The sequence below is a fragment of the Schistocerca cancellata genome, chromosome 8 (genome assembly GCF_023864275.1).
Source record: "Schistocerca cancellata isolate TAMUIC-IGC-003103 chromosome 8, iqSchCanc2.1, whole genome shotgun sequence".
Taxonomy (NCBI): domain Eukaryota; kingdom Metazoa; phylum Arthropoda; class Insecta; order Orthoptera; family Acrididae; genus Schistocerca; species Schistocerca cancellata.
Genome location: NC_064633.1, coordinates 8,579,943 through 8,597,687, shown reverse-complemented (window position 1 = coordinate 8,597,687; position 17,745 = coordinate 8,579,943). Strand labels below are relative to the sequence as shown.

Below are 17,745 nucleotides of genomic sequence, written 5' to 3'. Positions count from 1 at the left end.
ACTGATGAGCTCAGAAGTTAAGTCCCATAGTGCTCAGAGCCATTTGAACTTAAAGGCATATGTTAGGAACGTCACATTTTCAGCGGGGTAGTTGAATTGCAGTACGAACGACTATGGCTAAGGATATTATGACATCCTAACATGTTAATACAGGACGTAAGGAAGTAAGACAGAGGTAAGAGTATGTGGCAACTCTTGGTGCTTGGCTAATATGATGAATGTGTCACAACTACAGTCCTTGAAAATAAGAAGAAACAATTGGCTCAATGCGAATGATTTTAGAATATGTAGGTTAACAACGTAGTACGAATTAGAGAGAGTATAAAAAAGCTAATGTGTTTCATAGCCTGGTAAGTCCACTGTGCAAAGGAGAAACTTCAACATTGGTAACAATGCAGAGGAGAGGTCAGAAACTGCACATACTATTGCACATTTTTTTAGTTGAAGTTTATCCGGATCTATAGGGAGTCAATAAATAAAGGACAGGCAGCCTAATCTGTGGTCAGGTGTATCCAGGAAAACACTTGCGTCGCAGATATTAGAAAGTATGTTCCCAGTGTCTGTCCAGAGGATTAGATGAGAGTAAATCGATTATGCAAGTATGAAACTGTAAAATAACAGAAAGAAAATTTAAAGAATTATTCTCGAAAATAATTGAAGCATAAGGATATAACTGGGCAAGAGTGATTTTATTGTATCACCGTGTTTCTGCGAATGTTGTATGAAGGCAAAAATGAGATTTGAAGACAGGAGAATAAGAGTAAATGGTAATGTAATCATGTAACTCCTTATGGTAACTAAAAGGTTGGAAAGTTGTGCATCAGAGAAACTGAGGGAACTATGTTGTTACAAAGTAGTTAGAGGAAATTATCCGTTATCAATAGATAAAAACAAGAGCCTAAACAGTCATTGAAAATGTTTCTAAGTTGTTTCTACGACTAGGAACATATTTTGAAGGAAAGTGATATGCTGTCTTAAGAATTTTCTTTTTAAGTCGTACATTAAACTGTGGCAATAATCTGTTAGAAACATCGTTCACCGAGACGTAGAGTGTGACGTACGGTGAAAGATAATCCATGAATGGTATGCCTCGTGATGAATCAGTATAAATTATGAAACAATAACTATCATACATTAACACAAAGAGATTAACACTTGTGTCTGATGCACTGAGGAATTAGAAATGGAAAAATGGTTAACTGAAAATATCTGAATGTGCGTAGTTTGTTGTGGAAGGAATGGCAATAACGCTTTGTGTTAAGTTGCTCTTGATGGGTACATGAAGGTAATTTATGGAAAGTCAAAGTTATTCAGTACTGTGATTAGTTATTTATATTATTCTACACGAGACCTTTCTTCTTAGCCTGGGGATCTGTGGTGGTACATGTTGCTGATCAAGGTAGCAACAGGTCCTGTTCTTTCGGACATGTCCGAAAGAATAGATACCAACCTCAGCGAAATCTTACAGGACTCAGTAAGATTGTCTGCTGCAAGTAATGAGTGTAATGGACAGGGGTACTACGAATCTAGTGTGTGGACATTAAGTTGGGAATGTTGGTCTCACGGGTAGCGTGCAAGGGATAAATCCCTGCAGTCGCACTATCTTCTGTGCCCTCGGTAGCTCAGATGGATAGAGCGTCTGTCATGTAAGTAGGTGATCCGGGGTTCGAGCCCCGGTCGAGGCATACATTTTCAACTGTCCCCGTTGGTGTATATCAACGCCTGTCGACAGCGTAGGGTCGCTGGACATGTCCGAAAGAACAGATACCATCTTCATATAAATTAAGGATTCTGCACGATCATCTTGCATCGGCACAGTGGAAAGGAAGAGCGCATACTGTGCGCGCATTTTTTATTTATGAGCGGATACAAAACGCAGTTGTAGGCACATTACAGCCACAAGGCGTGACGGAGAGCGAGTGTTTTACTGGTGGGGAGGAGCCATCTAAACTTTGATCTTACGACTTTGGGTGCCAGGGATGCCAAAGAAGGAGAGGTCGGGACAACAATGGCTGTTGTTCAGAAAAGAAAAACAAAATAAGATTACATGGAATTACTTAATTGATTCATTACTTTCTTGTTGACTTTGGGATACTAACGATCTGCCTGTCGACGAGCTTGATTATTGAGAGCTTAGACGTGCATGTGTTAACTGGTATGTTGAAAATGTTGTGGGAACTGTTACGTACAGAAGGATTTCGGTAAGAAGCGACTGAGTGATGTTGTAGCTAGTGGGTTGCGAACATAATCTTCCATTATCACAGCGCTTTCCCACAGATAGTGAAGTTCGACGCACTTGGAAGAGACACTGCATAGCAGGACGACAACTTCGAGCGGCGATGCGAGAGCGGAAACAGAAGATTTAAAGGTTAAAGTAATTACGAACAAATGACTGAAAGAGACATTCACGGAATTGATACTCTGGTTAATACCAACAGCAACATTTCAGCAGGTTCTGAGAAAACATTCACGGTCTAATAAACGGTTCAAATATACAGGGTGAGTCAGAAGAAAAGGTGAGGAGTGATAGTATTAGTGATTCTGAACAAGAAACATCACACAAACACATGTCCTGTCCTTAACAGTTCCTGAGGAAACTAATGAAAACAATGGCGAACAGGAGCAACGCAGGTACTAGTAAATGAATCACTGTGATCTAATGCTTCCTTTACTTGTGTACATTTCCTCAAAAAAATATGTTCAGAAAGTCCACCATCAACATCGACGTATTTTGCCAGCTGCTGTGGTGCTGATCTGAGCTCTTTAACATGTTCCTTTACTTGAGCACACTCATGTAAAATATGGGCAAGAAGTTCCTCCTTTTTGTTCAGTTTGCACTTGTGGAATTCGCTCTTAAGCAAACCCCACAAACTGTAATAGAATGGAGCCAGATCGGGTGACCTCGGTGGCCAAGAAATGGCTCCACATTCACCGATCCAGTAACCAGAATACGTTTCTGTGAGGTACTGTGCCACTGGCACAAGTGAAGTGTGCATTGAAATGGACAGTAAAGACAACACCATATAGCCTAATGTGGCTTAGGTTATATTAGTATGTGAGTGCTAGTGAAGAAGGACGTGCAAATGGCACTTGTGACTTTCAAACAGCTAATCATCAGATCCCCTCCCCCCTACACTCCCTTCCCCCCACCCTCCATGAGCCATGGACCTAGCCTCAGAGATACATGTAGCTGTACCGTAGGTGCGGCAACCACAACAGAGAGTATCTGTTGAGACGCCAGACAAACGTGTGGTTCCTGAAGAGGGGCAGCAGTCTTTTAAGTAATTGCAGGGGCAACAGTCAGGATTACTGATTGAGCTGGCATTGTAACATCAACCAAAGCAGCATTGTTATTCTGGTACTGCGAACAGCTGAAAGCAAGGGAAGCTATTGTCGTAATTTTTCCCGATGGCCATGCAGCTTTACTGTACGGTTAAATGATGATGAAGTCCTCTTCTGTAAAATACTTCAGCGGTAAAATAGGCCCCCAATCGGATATCCGAGCGGGAACTATTCAGGACGACGTTGTTATCATGAGAAACAAATAGGTATCGGAGCGTGGAATCTCAGATCCCTTAATCGGACAGGTAGGTTAGAAAATTTAAAAAGGGAAATGGACAGGTTAAAGTTAGATACAGTGGGAATTAGTGATTTTTCGGTGGCCGAAGGAACAAGACTTCTGATCAGGTGAATACAGAGTTATAAATACAAAATCAAATAGGGGTAATGCAGGAGTAGGTTTAATAATTAATTAAAAAATAGAAACGCGAATAAGCTACTACGAACAGCATACTGAACGCATTAATGTAGCCAAGATAGACACGAAACCCACGCCTACCACAATAGTACAGGTTTATATAGTAACTAGCTCCGCAGATGATGAAGAGATTGAAGAAATGTATGATGTGATCAAAGAAACTATTCAGAGAGTTGAAGACGAAAATTTAATAGTCATGGGGAACTCTAATTCGACAGTAGGAAAAGGAATAGATGGAATCGTAGTAGATGAATATGGACTGAGGGATAAGAAATGAAAGAGAAAGCCGCCTGGTCGAATGTTGCATGCAGCATAATTTAATCATCGCTAACGCTTGGTTTAAATATCATGAAGGAAGGTTGTGTACATGGAAGAGACCTGAGACACCAGAAGGTTTCAGATTGATTACATAATGGTAAGACAGAGATTTCGGAATCAGGTTTTAAACTGTAAGACATTTATAGAGGCAGATATGGACTCTGACCAAAATTTATTGGTTATGAACTATAGATTAAAACTGAAGAAACTGCAAAAAGGTAGGAATTTAAGGAGATGGAACCTGGATAAAAATAAAGAACCAGAGGTTATAGAGAGTTTCAGAGTGACAAGGACAGGGCAAAGGAATACAGTAGAAGAAGAATGATTAGCTTTGAGAGATGAAATAGTGAAGGCAGTAGAGGATCAAGTAGGTAAAAAGACAAGGACTAGCAAAAATCCTTGCGTAACACAAGAGATATCGAACTTAATTGACGAAAGGAGTAAATATAAAAATGCAGTAAATCAAGCAGGGGAAACGAAATACAAACGTCTCAAAAATGAAATCGACAGGAAATGCAAAATGGCCAAGCAGAAGTGGCTAGAGGACAAATGTAAGGATGTAGAAGTATATGTCGCTAAGGGTAAAATAGATGCTATGGATGTCAAGAACTCAGACAGAAAGCCAATCCTAAGTAAATAAGGGAAAGCAGAAAGGTGAAAGGAGTATTTTGATCGGTCTATATAAGACGATGTCATTGAGGGCAATATTATGGAAATGGAAGAGGACGTAGATGAAGACGAGATGGGAGATATGATAAGGCATGATGAATTTGACAGAGCACTGAAAGACGTAAGTCGAAACAAGGCCCCCGGAGTAGACAACATTCTGTTAGAACTTCTCATAGCCTTGGGAGAGCCAGCCACGACAAAACTCTTCCATCTGGTGAGCGAAATATATGAGACAGGCGAAATACCCTCAACTTTCAAAAAGAATACAATTCCAACTCCAAGGAAAATAGATGCTGTCAGGTATAAAAATTACCGAACTATCAGATTAATACGTCGCGGTTGCAAAATACTGACACGAATTCCTTACAGACGAATGGAAAAACTGGTAGAGGCTGACCTCGGAGAAGACCAGTTTGGATTTCATAGAAATATAGGAAAACGTGTGGCAATACTGACCCTGCGACTTATCTTAGAAGATAAAGGAAAGGCAAACTTTTTTATAGCATTTTTAGACTTAGAGAAAGCTTTTGACAATGTTGACTGGAACACTGTCTTTCAAATTCTGAAGGTGGCAGGGGTAAAATACAGGGAGCGAAAGGCTATTTACAATTTGTACAGAAACCAGATGCCAGTTATAAGAGTCGAGGGGCACGAAAGGGAAGCAGTGGTTCAGAAGGGAGTGAGACAGGGCTGTAGCCTATCCCGATGTGATTCAATCTGCATACTGGGCAAGCAGCAAAAGGAAAAAGAAATATTTGGAATAGGGATTAAAATCCATGAAGAAGAAATAAAAACATTGAGGTTCGCTGATGACATTGTAATTCCGTTAGAGACAGCAAAGGATTTGGAAGAACAGTTGAACGGAATGGACAGTGTCTTGAAAGGAGGATATAAGATAAACATCAACAAAAGCAAAACGAGGGTAATGAAATGTAGTCGAGTTAACTAGGGTGATGCTGAGGAAATTAGATTAGGAAATGAGACACTTAAAGTAGTAAAGGAATTTTGCTATTTTGGGAGCAAAATAACTGATGATGGTCGAAGTAGAGAGGATATAAAATGTAGACTGGCGATAGCAAGGAAATCGTTAGTGAAGAAGAGAAATTGTTAACATCGAGTATAGATTTAACTGTCAGGAAGTCTTTTCTGAAAGTATTTGTATAGAGTGTAGCCATGTATGGGAGTGAAACATGAACGATGAAAAGTGAATACAACAAGAGAATAGAAGCTTTTGAAATGTGGTGCTACACAAGAATACTGAAGATTAGTTGGGTAGAGCACGTATCTAATGAGGAGATACTGAACAGAATTGGGGAGAAGAGGAATCTGTTGCATAACTTGACCAGAAGAAGGGAAAGACTGGTAGGACACGTTCTGTTGGATCTAGGGATCACCAACTTAGTATTGGAGGGAAGCGTGGAGTGTAAAAATCGTAGAGGGAGACCAAGAGATGAATAGGCTAAGCAGATTCAGGATGTAGGATGAAGATCACAACAGCAACAATATGGTTAGGAATACGGCGCATCTTCTTCTGAAATTTTTTGTTCAGAATCACCAATACCGTGATCCTCAACGCATGTACCTTCCCTCCTGACTCATCTTGTATTTTAACTATCATAGATATGTATTCCAAATTCGCGTGGGCGCTTTCTGTGAAGAAAAAATTGGGATGGATGTTGCACAGGTTCTTGAGCAATTCCTGCACACTTTTACGAATCAGTGTCCTGACAACCTGCAGGCTGATCAAGGAGGTGAATTTTACTATAAGTATTTCAAGTTAGTAATGGATCGACACAGAATAAACCACTATTCGACACTCTCCCACATGAAAACGAGTATTGTGGAGCATCTGAACTGAAACACTAAAATCCACTTGTGGATGCAATTCAGTCTTCGTGATTCATACAAATGGCTTTGCATTCTTCCACAAATTATTGGGAACCATAATCGAATCGAACATCATACGATTAAGATGAGGCATGTCAGTGTACATGACAATGAACTTCTAAATACAGCACACAGTCATATTAAGATGGTGAGTCGACATAAGTAGAAGTTCACCGTAGGTGATATGGTGCACTTTTCGAACTACAACACTGCATTCGATAAGTCTTATGTTCCTAAATGGTAGATGGTTATATCTACTACGTACAAAGTACAGACGACAAATCCGAGAACTTAGGCCCACTTCAGAACTTCTTTTGTAATTCCTCTGTGTCAGACTCCCCTGAATTTCTTCACCAACACTGTCCTTTAAGATGTGTTCCTTGTAGAGCATGTTGTAAGGCATCACGGGAACAGGGCTTTAGTGAAACCGCTTTCCAGCATCACAAAACGTGCATACGATTTGCTATATAACAGGGTGTGCAAACCTTAGCCAGTGCAGTAGCGTACCATCAGTGCTAGGAATCACATCAATAGAGGAGGTGGTAGTATACTCAATGAACTGCCAGTTGAACATATTCATCGACAGAGTTTCTATTGACTTGGAACGAAACTGATTTGCAGCATACATTAAATAATGATACTTGCAGGCCTCGTCAAGTAAGTTAGTCCCCCTAACATCGCAAGCCAGATGCTTTTTCAATGTTTCGCAGAACATCATGCTGCAGATTGAATTTTCGCTGACAAAGCCAAGCTAATACATCAAAGAAGGGATATAGGTATAGGACAACATATTGTGGCTTTTTGCAGTTGATAAAGCAAGGGTACCAAACTTAAATTGGTACCGTTTTGTCAATTTCTGTGGTTTTTACACCGTTGTGTAGACTTCCCTCAGTTTTCAAGGCGAATTTTGTGCACCGACCAAGCGCATTTCGATAGGGAAGGTGTTCTGAACGCTCGAAATAGCCACATTTTGGATCAAGGAAACCTGAAAGCCACGTGTAAACGAAGATTTCAGCACACCTTCGGTATCAGTATCTCAGTGGGTATCTGCGATGGCCGTGTGATCAGGCTGTACATCCTTCCACCCCACCCAGCGGGTGCCACATGCTTGATATTCCTGCAAAAAATGCTGCCGGAGTTTTTGGAAGGTGTGCCATAGGACATTCGGAACGAAATGTGGTTCCAGCATGGTGCGGCAGTACATTTTGCACTTCGCGTCCGAAACCATCTGAACGTAGTCTACGCATCGATCGAGGTGGACCACATGCTTAGGCACCAGGATCCCCACTTTTAACCTCTTTGGACTTTTTCTTATGTGGCCACATGAAGAGTCTTGTTTACGAGACGCTTGTCCAGTCGGAAGGAAGGAATATTGGGTTGAGCGTCCCTTCGACATCGAGAACATTAGAGACAGAGCACAAAAAGCGGAAGGAAATGGGCCGTGCCATTCCGAAGAAACCATCCCGACTTTTGCGACGATCGATTTAGGGAAATCATGGAAAACGTAAATCAGGATGGCCGGACGCGGATTTTAACCGTCATCGTACCGAATGCGAGTCCAGTGCGCTAACCACAGCACCACCACTGTCCAGTCCGAGGATGATCTGGTCTCAGGGATCAAGACTGCGGTCAAAGTGATTCACCATACACCATCGCATATTGGACAGAGTTTACGCAAACGTTTTGTGCAGATACGCTGTTTGCACCGAACTTGTTGGTAGTCATATCGAACAGCTGTTTTAATATCACAGTAAATAGGAGTAAAATCTATACGTCTCGTTTTCCGTGTAACATGGAAACGAACCATTTCCAGACATGGGCTCCTACGATCTACTAAGTCCCATCCAGAACCTCCAGAAGTGTATCATGAGTTTTGAAACATACTGTAGGAACATTTTTAAAATTTTCAATACCCTTTCCTGCTTCGCATCACGTTCAACTTTCAGCAAATGGTTTTTAGCGAACCCTAGTGGTTTCAATTTGTACAAGAGAGCCAGTGAACTTGCAACTATGGAGTTAATGTTCGGGTACAACCATATGCTGAAAGAAATAGGGAATTTCCCACTACCAAAAAACATTGCTGCTTTATAATGACGGACGTCGACATGTACTAGTACATACCGAAGTTCACTTACGTGACGTGGCGGACGCAACTTCTTACCGATTTTAGCGACTGACTGCCCCATTGTATTCGAATACTGAGCCAGTGGATAACGATTGCCTCTATTCCTCTGCACGCGGCCTAATCACTTTTACCTTACTTTAATGATCCTGTGTGACATATACGATTGTGGCAATGTAATGACTGCACAGTCGCCGTCTAATACGGGTTCTCTAAATGTACCCAACAGGGTTTCCCGATAAATACGTCCCCCTCGTTCCAAGAATATCTTTTTAAGTCCCCCGAACATCTGTCTTTAACTTACATATGGGTTATACTGGTCTGCTGCTATCCTACCCGCACATCTGTGTATTCGTTAGATGTTTGTTGTCATGGTGTTATGACAACGTGTTAACGACCTTGGACGCTGGAGCCATAGGTTAATAAGGAAAGTACTCGTTTTACAGAGCCACTGTACTTTCCCGGAACCCATCCAACAAATCTAAGTCCTCAATTCCCCTTTCCTAATACTGATTTTGCTTGGTCGTCACATTGTGCATAGTTTCTTAACGTCTTGACTAAATACTCATACAATGTGACTTGGTCCAGATGTGTACCTCTAATCTTGTAATAGGATACTATTTCTTTCTGCTTGTTATAGCCATTATATTTCACACACTTTAAAAAGAGCGACGATTCTTTACACATCGAAATTTTGTCCAAGCCTTTCTACATTTTTTCAGGACAATCAACGACAATACCTTCCAGCAGACAACAGCGTCACCACTTTACAGTTTCACACTATATCTAATTGTACCACGAGAAGATACACCAGATTACATTTCACATTAATTTTGAAGACAGAATGTTCTGTGACACTCTGAAATAATTTTGAATTGTAATATATTTCACAGTGTTTCTTAGCATGGCACTGAATTATATACTACATCTTTTTCGTCAACAGCTAGACGAAGAGGCAACGGAAAAATAAAATTCATCTATCATGCAACGTCTGCGCCACTTTCTGTGAACAGACATGCACTACTCCATTCCTGGAAGAAAATACATAAGCTTTGATTACTAACACGCAGCAAATGACAATTTCATTACATACCGTAGATTTTCTTATCTATATGTCATGGGACTCTTTCACGATAGTATGACAGTTTCTCAGTTACTTGACACTTACAAGGGGAGGCCGCCAATTGTGAAATTCAAATTCGATTCATACTGCGCGTAATAAAAGCTCATGGCCAGAGGTGTAATGTGGCAAAGCACCAAGATGCACTTCTCAGCCGTTGTCGAGAAAATCGACAGTTAAAAGAAACCGTTGCGGTGAAATACTCTCTACGATTAATAGTTTTCTAGAGCGTCGTGGCGCCGTGAGTGTGTGTGTGTGTGTGTGTGTGTGTGTGTGTGTGTGTATACATTTGAATTACAAAAAACAAATAATAAAAAAAAAGTTGCATGGCGCGAGATATGTGTGTGTGTGTGTGTGTGTGTGTGTGTGTACATTTGAATTACAAAAAACAAAAGTAAAAAAAGGTTCCATGGCGCGAGATATGTGTGTGTGTGTGTGTGTGTGTGTGTGTACATTTGAATTACAAAAACAAATAGTAAAAAAAATTGCATGGCGCGAGATTCGAGCCGGCGACCTTCAGATTACTAACCCGAGCGCTTACCGCTGTGCCACGACGCTGCAGAAAACCATTCATCGTAGAGAGTATTTCACCGCAACGGTTTCTTTTAACTGTCGATTTTCTCGACAACGGCTGAGAAGTGCATCTTGGTGCTTTGCCACATTACACCTCTGGCCATGAGCTTTTATTATGCGCAGTATGAATCGAATCTGAATTTCACAATTGGCGGCCTCCGCTTGTTAGCTAATTACTGTGCCTATACAGCTGGTGTGTGAACATAGACTGTCAGTACGATCAGCGAGGCGGTTTTAAATTAGTTTTTCAATGCGAGTGCATCCCATCAATTTGATGCGCTTTTTTCTATGAAGTAATGGCTGTAAATACTACGGCACTGTCGTCTCTTGTGGCTGAAAACACTGTTTTAGTGGCATGAAAGCGATTATATACGTGCAAGTGCAGAAAAGAGAACACTAGTAGCAAAGCGTTAGCATACTTAATATTTTATCTGTGCTGTTGAAGGTAATTACATTCGCAACTGGCAGTTCTGATGCGTGACATTTGTCAACGAAATTTATTCTAATGAAAGTCGTCTTATTCTCAGAAGCAGTCGTGTTGTGCTTCAATATTCTTTAAAAAATTTCCGTGCAGGACGGTTACCGACACTTTCTGTTATGCAGAAACTCCAAGGAATATTTTTAGCGCTTCGAAAATACAAGAATTCTCTCCAGGCATACAAACCAAATATGAATGAAATTGAAATAAGTGATAGTATCATTTTGTAAACATTAAACAACGTAAAGATTCTTTCACAATAGTGACACATTAATGTCACTGTTACTTCCAAACCGAATTCTATTTCTTCTAGAATGCCAAATGTGACGAGAAAGATTTTGCACGGGCTTGAAAACACGTTTTAGTGCTCGAAACTTCGACGGAGGTGATCTGTAAACGGAGTTTCGTAAATGAACCCGAAGGTTCTATAGAACTACTCATATGTGACATATTAGTAGAACTGTCTTATACAACCAATTACATATTCCAACACCAAACACACGAAAGAACAAAAGGCCAATCAGCTCTTTACTATAAATGACACGTAGACAGGCGTAACTAAGTTGCGTACCGTAGCATGCACACACTTCCTACAATGTTTTCACTTACCCAGCACCCCATTCCACAAGAACGAGAGCGACAACAAACGAAAAACGCTCTTCGCCATTTTCCTACCCACGCCTCTTCAGTCCATATTCACCGGGAAGGCACGTACTATCGTCTGCTACGGGACAGCAAGTTGTGTTTATGGTGGTCCAGCGCCCAGCATCCACGAAAGATGGCGCTACAATCAATAGACCGTGTGCAGCTACTGTAGAGCCATCTTTCGGTCGCTTCCCGTACCACGTGCTCCACAGGTGCCGCGCCACGCCTCAACACGGCTGCTCTGGACACTGGAACTACATTATTCCCGAACACATGATAACACATTTTATTTCCACCAAAGTTTCATTTCCATTCGTTACAGTCTTCAAAACAATATTTTAATTTCGTTTTATTTATTGTATACACCGCTGACTGATACGTTTTGCGCGCTTTGACAATATTAACGGTTCTACAAGATTATCATTTATGGATTGTCAACTGTTCAGAAGTGTATGCCTAGTCCATTAAAGCTTCTTATACCCATTCTACAGAAAAAGTGATTGAGGCTCTGTTAGTTAAGATCAGTTTGGTTTTCGGAAAGGTAAGGGCATTAGAAAGACAGTTCTGATGTTGCGATTGATAATGGAAGCAAGACACACTAGTAGGTTTTGTCGACATGAAAAAAAGTTTTCGCAGTGTAAAATGGTACAGGGTTTTCAAAATTTTGAGAAATCTAGCAGAAAGCTATAGGGAAAGACGTATTCGCTGATGATGAAAATTAAACTTAAGAGAATGGCAGGACGCGGTGAATGGAAAGAACAGTCTAATGAGCACAGAATGTGGATCAAAGAGAGGCGAAAGTAATGAGAAGTAGCAGAAATGACGCCAGAGATACATTTAACATCAAGACTGGTGATCAAAAAGTAGACGAAAGTAAGAAATTCTGCTATACTGGAAGCAAAATAACGCATGACAGACGAAGAAACGAGGAAAACACGTATATTAGCGCAGTCAAAGAATGCATCCTGGCCAAGAGAAGGCTAATAGTATGAATGATAGGCCTTAATTTGAGAAAGAAATTTCTGCGAATGCACGTTTGGACCACAGCATTGGATGGCAGCGTATCGTGGACTATGGAAAGATCATAAAGAGAATCCTGTTGTTTTGAAATGAAGTGCTGTAGAAGGATTTAGAAAATTAGGTAGACTGATAAGATCATTAGTGAGGAGGTTCTCCTGAGAATCGCCAAAGGAAGCAGCACAGTCATGAAGAAGGGACATGATGACAGGACATTTGTTGAAGGGAATAGCTACCATGGTAACAGAGAGAGCTGTAGAGGGTAAAAACAGTAGGGAAAGACACAGGTTGGAGTACATCCAACAAATAATTGAGGATATTAGTTGCAAGTGCTACTCTGAGAAACTAATTCGTGGGGTGCCGTAACGAATGAGTCAGAAGACCACAGACTCAAAACAAACAAAGAAAGAATAATAATATCAGTCTATGTTTGCGCCGTCAAATAAACTACAGTCCAGTTAGAAAAACTAACGTTCGTAAAAAGAAAAATAAGCTTTCTAATTGTCATGTCTTTTCACAAATCTCTGATATTACTTTCAAACAATGGAATATCCAGGATGGAACCTAACAATATTATACACAATCAAAAAAAGTTTTCCTTCAACTCAGTTCCGAGAGTTCCGGAACCTCTACGGAAAATTGGAATAGGGATCAACATAAACATCACTCCGTCCTTTTTATTGCTCATGAGAACCACACATTGTATGTTGCACTATCATACAGCGAGATCTTCAGAGGTCGTGGTCCACATTGCTGTACACACAGGTACCTCTAACACCCGGTAGCAGGTCCTCTTGCATTGATGCATGCCTGTATTCGTCGTGGCATACTATCCACATGTTCATCAAGGCACTGTTGGTCCAGATTGTCCCACTCCTCAACGGCAATTCGCCGTAGATGCCTCAGAGTGTTTGGTGGATCACGTCGTCCACAAACAGCCCTTTTCAATCTATTCCAGGGATGTTCGATAGGGTTCATGTCTGGAGAACATGCTGACGACTCTAGTCGAGCGATGTAGTTATCCTGAAGGAAGTCATTCACAAGATGTGCACGATCGGGGCGCGAATTGTCCATGAAGACGACTGCCTCGCCAATATGCTGCCTATATGTTTGCACTATCGGTCGGAGGATGGCACTCACGTATCGTACAGCCCTTACGGCGCCTTCCATGACCACCAGCGGAGTACGTCGGCCCCACATAATGCCACCCCAAAACGCAGGGAACCTCCACCTTGCTGCACTCACTGTACAGGGTGTCTAAGGCTTTCAGCCTGACCGGGTTGCCTCCAAACACGTCTACAACGATTGTCTGGTTGAAGGCATATGGAACACTCATTGTTGAAGAGAACGTGATGCCAATCTTGAGCGGTCCATTCGGCATGTTGTCGTGGTTGCAAAGATGGACCTCGCCATGGATGTCAGGAGTGAAGTTGCGCATCATGCAGCCTATAGCGCACAGTTTGAAACGTAACATGACGTCCTGTGGCTGCACGAAAAGCATTATTCAACATGGTGGCGTTGCTGTTAGGGTTCCTCCGAGCCATATTCCGTAGGTACTGGTCATCCACTGCAGTAGTAGCCGTAGGGCGGCCTGAGTGAGGCGTGTCATCGACAGTTCCTGTCTCTCTGTATGTCCTCCATGTCCGAGCAACATCGCTTTGGTTCACTCCGAGACGCCTGGACACTTCACTTGTTGAGAGCCCTGCCTGGCACAAAGTAACAACGCGTACAAGATCGAAGCGCGGTATATACCGTCTGGGCATGGTTGAACTACAGACAACACGAGCCATATACACTACTGGCCATTAAAATTGCTACACCAAGAATAAATACAGATGATAAACGAGTATTCATTGGACAAATATATTATACTAGAACTGACATGTGATTACATTTTCACGCAATTTGGGTGCATAGATACTGAGAAATAAGCATCCAGAACAACCACCTCTGGTCGTAATAACGGCCTTGATACGAGTGGGCTTGGATGGCGTGTACATGTTCAGCTGCCCATGCAGCTTCAACACGATACCATACTTCATCAATAGTAGTGACTGGTGTATTGTGACGAGCCAGTTGCTCGGCCACCATTGACCAGACGTTTCAGCTGGTGAGAGAATGTGCTGGCCAGGGCAGCAGTCGAACATTTTCTGTATCCAGAAAGGCCCGTACAGGACCTGCAACATGCGGTCGTGCATTATCCTGCTCAAATGTAGGGTTTCGCAGGGATCGAATGAAGGGTAGAGCCACGGGTCGTAACACATCTAAAATGTAACGTCCACTGTTCAAAGTGCCGTCAATGCGAACAAGAGGTGACCAAGAGATGTAACCAATGGCACCCCATACCATCACGCCGGGTGATACGCCAGTATGGCGAGGACGAATACATGCTTCCAATGTGCGTTCTCCGCGATGTCGCCAAACACGGATGCGACCATCATGATGCTGTGCCGGCCGTTGTGGCCGTGCGGTTAAAGGCGCTTCAGTCTGGAACCGCGTGACCGCTACCTCGGGCATTGATGTGTGTGATGTCCGTAGGTTAGTTAGGTTTAATTAGTTCTAAGTTCTAGGCGACTGATGACCTCAGAAGTTAAGTCGCATAGTGCTCAGAGCCATTTGAACCATTTGATGCTGTAACCAGATCCTGGATTCTTCCGAAAAATGACGTTTTGCCATTAGTGCAGCCAGGTTCGTCGTTGAGTACACCTTCGCAGGCGCTCCTGTCTGTGATGCAGCGTCAAGGGTAACCGAAGCCATGGTCTCCGAGCTGATAGTCCATGCTGCTGCAAACGTCGTTGAACTGTTCGTGCAGATGGTTGTTGTCTTGCAAACGTCCCCATCTGTTGACTCAGGTATCGAGACGTGGCTGCACGATCTGTTACAGCCATGCTGATAAGATGCATGTCATCGCGACTGCTACTGATACGAAGCTGTTGGGATCCACCACGGCGTTCCGTATTACCCTCCTGAACCCACCGATTCCATATTCTGCTAACAGTCATTGGATGTCGACCAAGCGAGCAGCAATGTCGCGATACGATAAACCGCAATCGCGATAGGCTACAATCCGACCTTTATCAAAGTCGGAAACGTGATGGTACGCATTTCTCTTCCTTACACGAGGCGTCACAACAACGTTTCACCAGGCAACGCCGGTCAACTGCTGTTTGTGTATGAGAAATCGATTGGAAACTTTCCTCATGTCAGCACGTTGTAGGTGTCGCCACCGGCGCCAACCTCTTGTGAATGCTCTGAAAAGCTAATCATTTGCAAATCAAAGCATCTTCTTCCTGTCGGTTAAATTTCGCGTCTGTAGCACGTCATCTTCGTGCTGTAACTATTTTAATGGCGAGTAGTGTACTTCCTTCCTGGTGGAATGACTGGAATGGATCGGCTATCGTAACCTCTCCGTGTAATAGACGCTGCTCATGCATGGTTGTTTATATCTTTGGGCGGGTTTAGTGACATCTATGAACAGTCAAAGGGGCTGTATCTGTGATACAATATCCACAGTCAACGTCTATCGTCAGGAACCGGAATGATGCAAAACTTTTTTGAAGTGTGTGAAAGGATAGTTGCTACTTACCATATAGTTCGAGTCGCGGATAGGCACAACAAAAAGACCGTCACTAAATAAGCTTTCCTTTCAGTAAGATTTCCAGCCGTCGTCACTAAATTATTATCAGTGATATATCGACGGACCATGTGATTGCCAGAAGCCCTACATCCCATGTGTCGATGCACACAAATCCTGAAGTGGAAACGCTGGCTTATGGAAACAGTAGAAGCTGTCCATCAGAGCCAGTTACGATCACCGTGCGTAGTATTAAAGCAACAGGCGGTATCTATTCTCTATCGGAGACAGACTACTATGTGCCACCTTTCTTACGTGACAGTTACCTATAAGATATCAATTTGCAAACAGCAACAAGGAAAGATTTTCAGTTGGTGTTCATTGGGACATTGTTGTCGTGTAACAAATTTCTGCTGTTACTTCTAATTACAACTACGTCTCTCTAAACCATCGCTGGAAATCTAAGTACAATTATGGTCACCGGACGCTGCCAGTTCCCCACAGAGCTAAAACGTCTCCAGAATCTGAAAAGTAATGTTTCTGAGTAATCGGAAAACGTTAAAATACAATGTCAAACTACTGGTTGATGGCTCGTTACTTAGTGCGATGCAGTTCACTCACTATCAGACAGAGATACATAGGAGAAGTCAATTGCAATGATAGATTTGGCGTAAATTATTTCAACTAGTAAATAAATACTAAATGTTAGTGTAATTCAATTATGGTTTGAATTAAAGGAGCTCTGTCGCATCCCACAAAATATTTGTATAACTATAGGGAGATAAAATAATGCTAGTATTTTAACTTATTAGTTACTGTACAACACATTATTATACAAGAATACAATTATGTTTATAGCTGAACTGTGCATTTGTTCGGGTGATAAACACATATGAATAGGTAAAACAATATTAGTCATGAAGACAAACAAGCTTTCTTTTGTCTTTAAATCTACGAAAATTTCAGATCTTGTGAAAAATACACTGAAGCGCTAAATAAACTGGTATAGGCAAGCATATTCAAATACACAGATATGTAAATAGACAGAATACGGCGCTGCAGTCGGCAACGTCTGTATAAGACAGCAAGTGTCTGGAGAGTTGTTAGATCGGTTACTGTTGCTACTATGGCAGGTTATCAAGATTTGAGTGAGTTTGAACGTTGTGTTATAGTTGGCGTACGAGCATCTCCGTGGAAGCGATGAAGTGGGTATTTTTTCGTATGACTAGTTCACGACTGTACCGCAAATACGAGAATCGGAATCCGGAAAAACATCAAATCTGCGACATCGCTCTGGCCGGGAAAAATCCTGCAAGAACGGGACCATCAACGACTAAAGACAATCGTTCAACGTGACAAAAGAGTTACTCTTCCGCCAAATTCCTGCTGATTTCAGTGGTGGACCATCAACAAGTGTCAGCGTGCGAACCATTCAACGAAACAGCATCGGTACGGGCTTTCGGAGCCGAAGACCCAGTCTTGTACCCTTGATGACTGCACGACATAAAGCTTTATGCCTCGCCTGAGCCCGTCAACACCGACATTGGACTGTTGATGACTGGAAACATGTTGCCTGCTCGCATGA

At 42.1% G+C, this 17,745-nt stretch overlaps 1 protein-coding gene across 3 annotated transcripts in view; it reads right to left on the bottom strand.

Annotated features, from left to right (window-relative positions):
* The window catches only part of LOC126095054 (acetylcholine receptor subunit beta-like 2), a 333,294-nt gene extending 321,622 nt beyond the window's left edge, over window positions 1–11,672 (bottom strand). For all 3 annotated transcript variants that reach the window (XM_049909736.1, XM_049909737.1, XM_049909738.1), the window contains exon 1: window positions 11,534–11,672. In XM_049909736.1, the coding sequence (XP_049765693.1) occupies window positions 11,534–11,591 (58 nt within the window). In that variant the 5' untranslated portion in view covers window positions 11,592–11,672. The remainder of the gene's footprint in view (window positions 1–11,533) is intronic.
* Window positions 11,673–17,745: the final 6,073 nt, after the last annotated feature.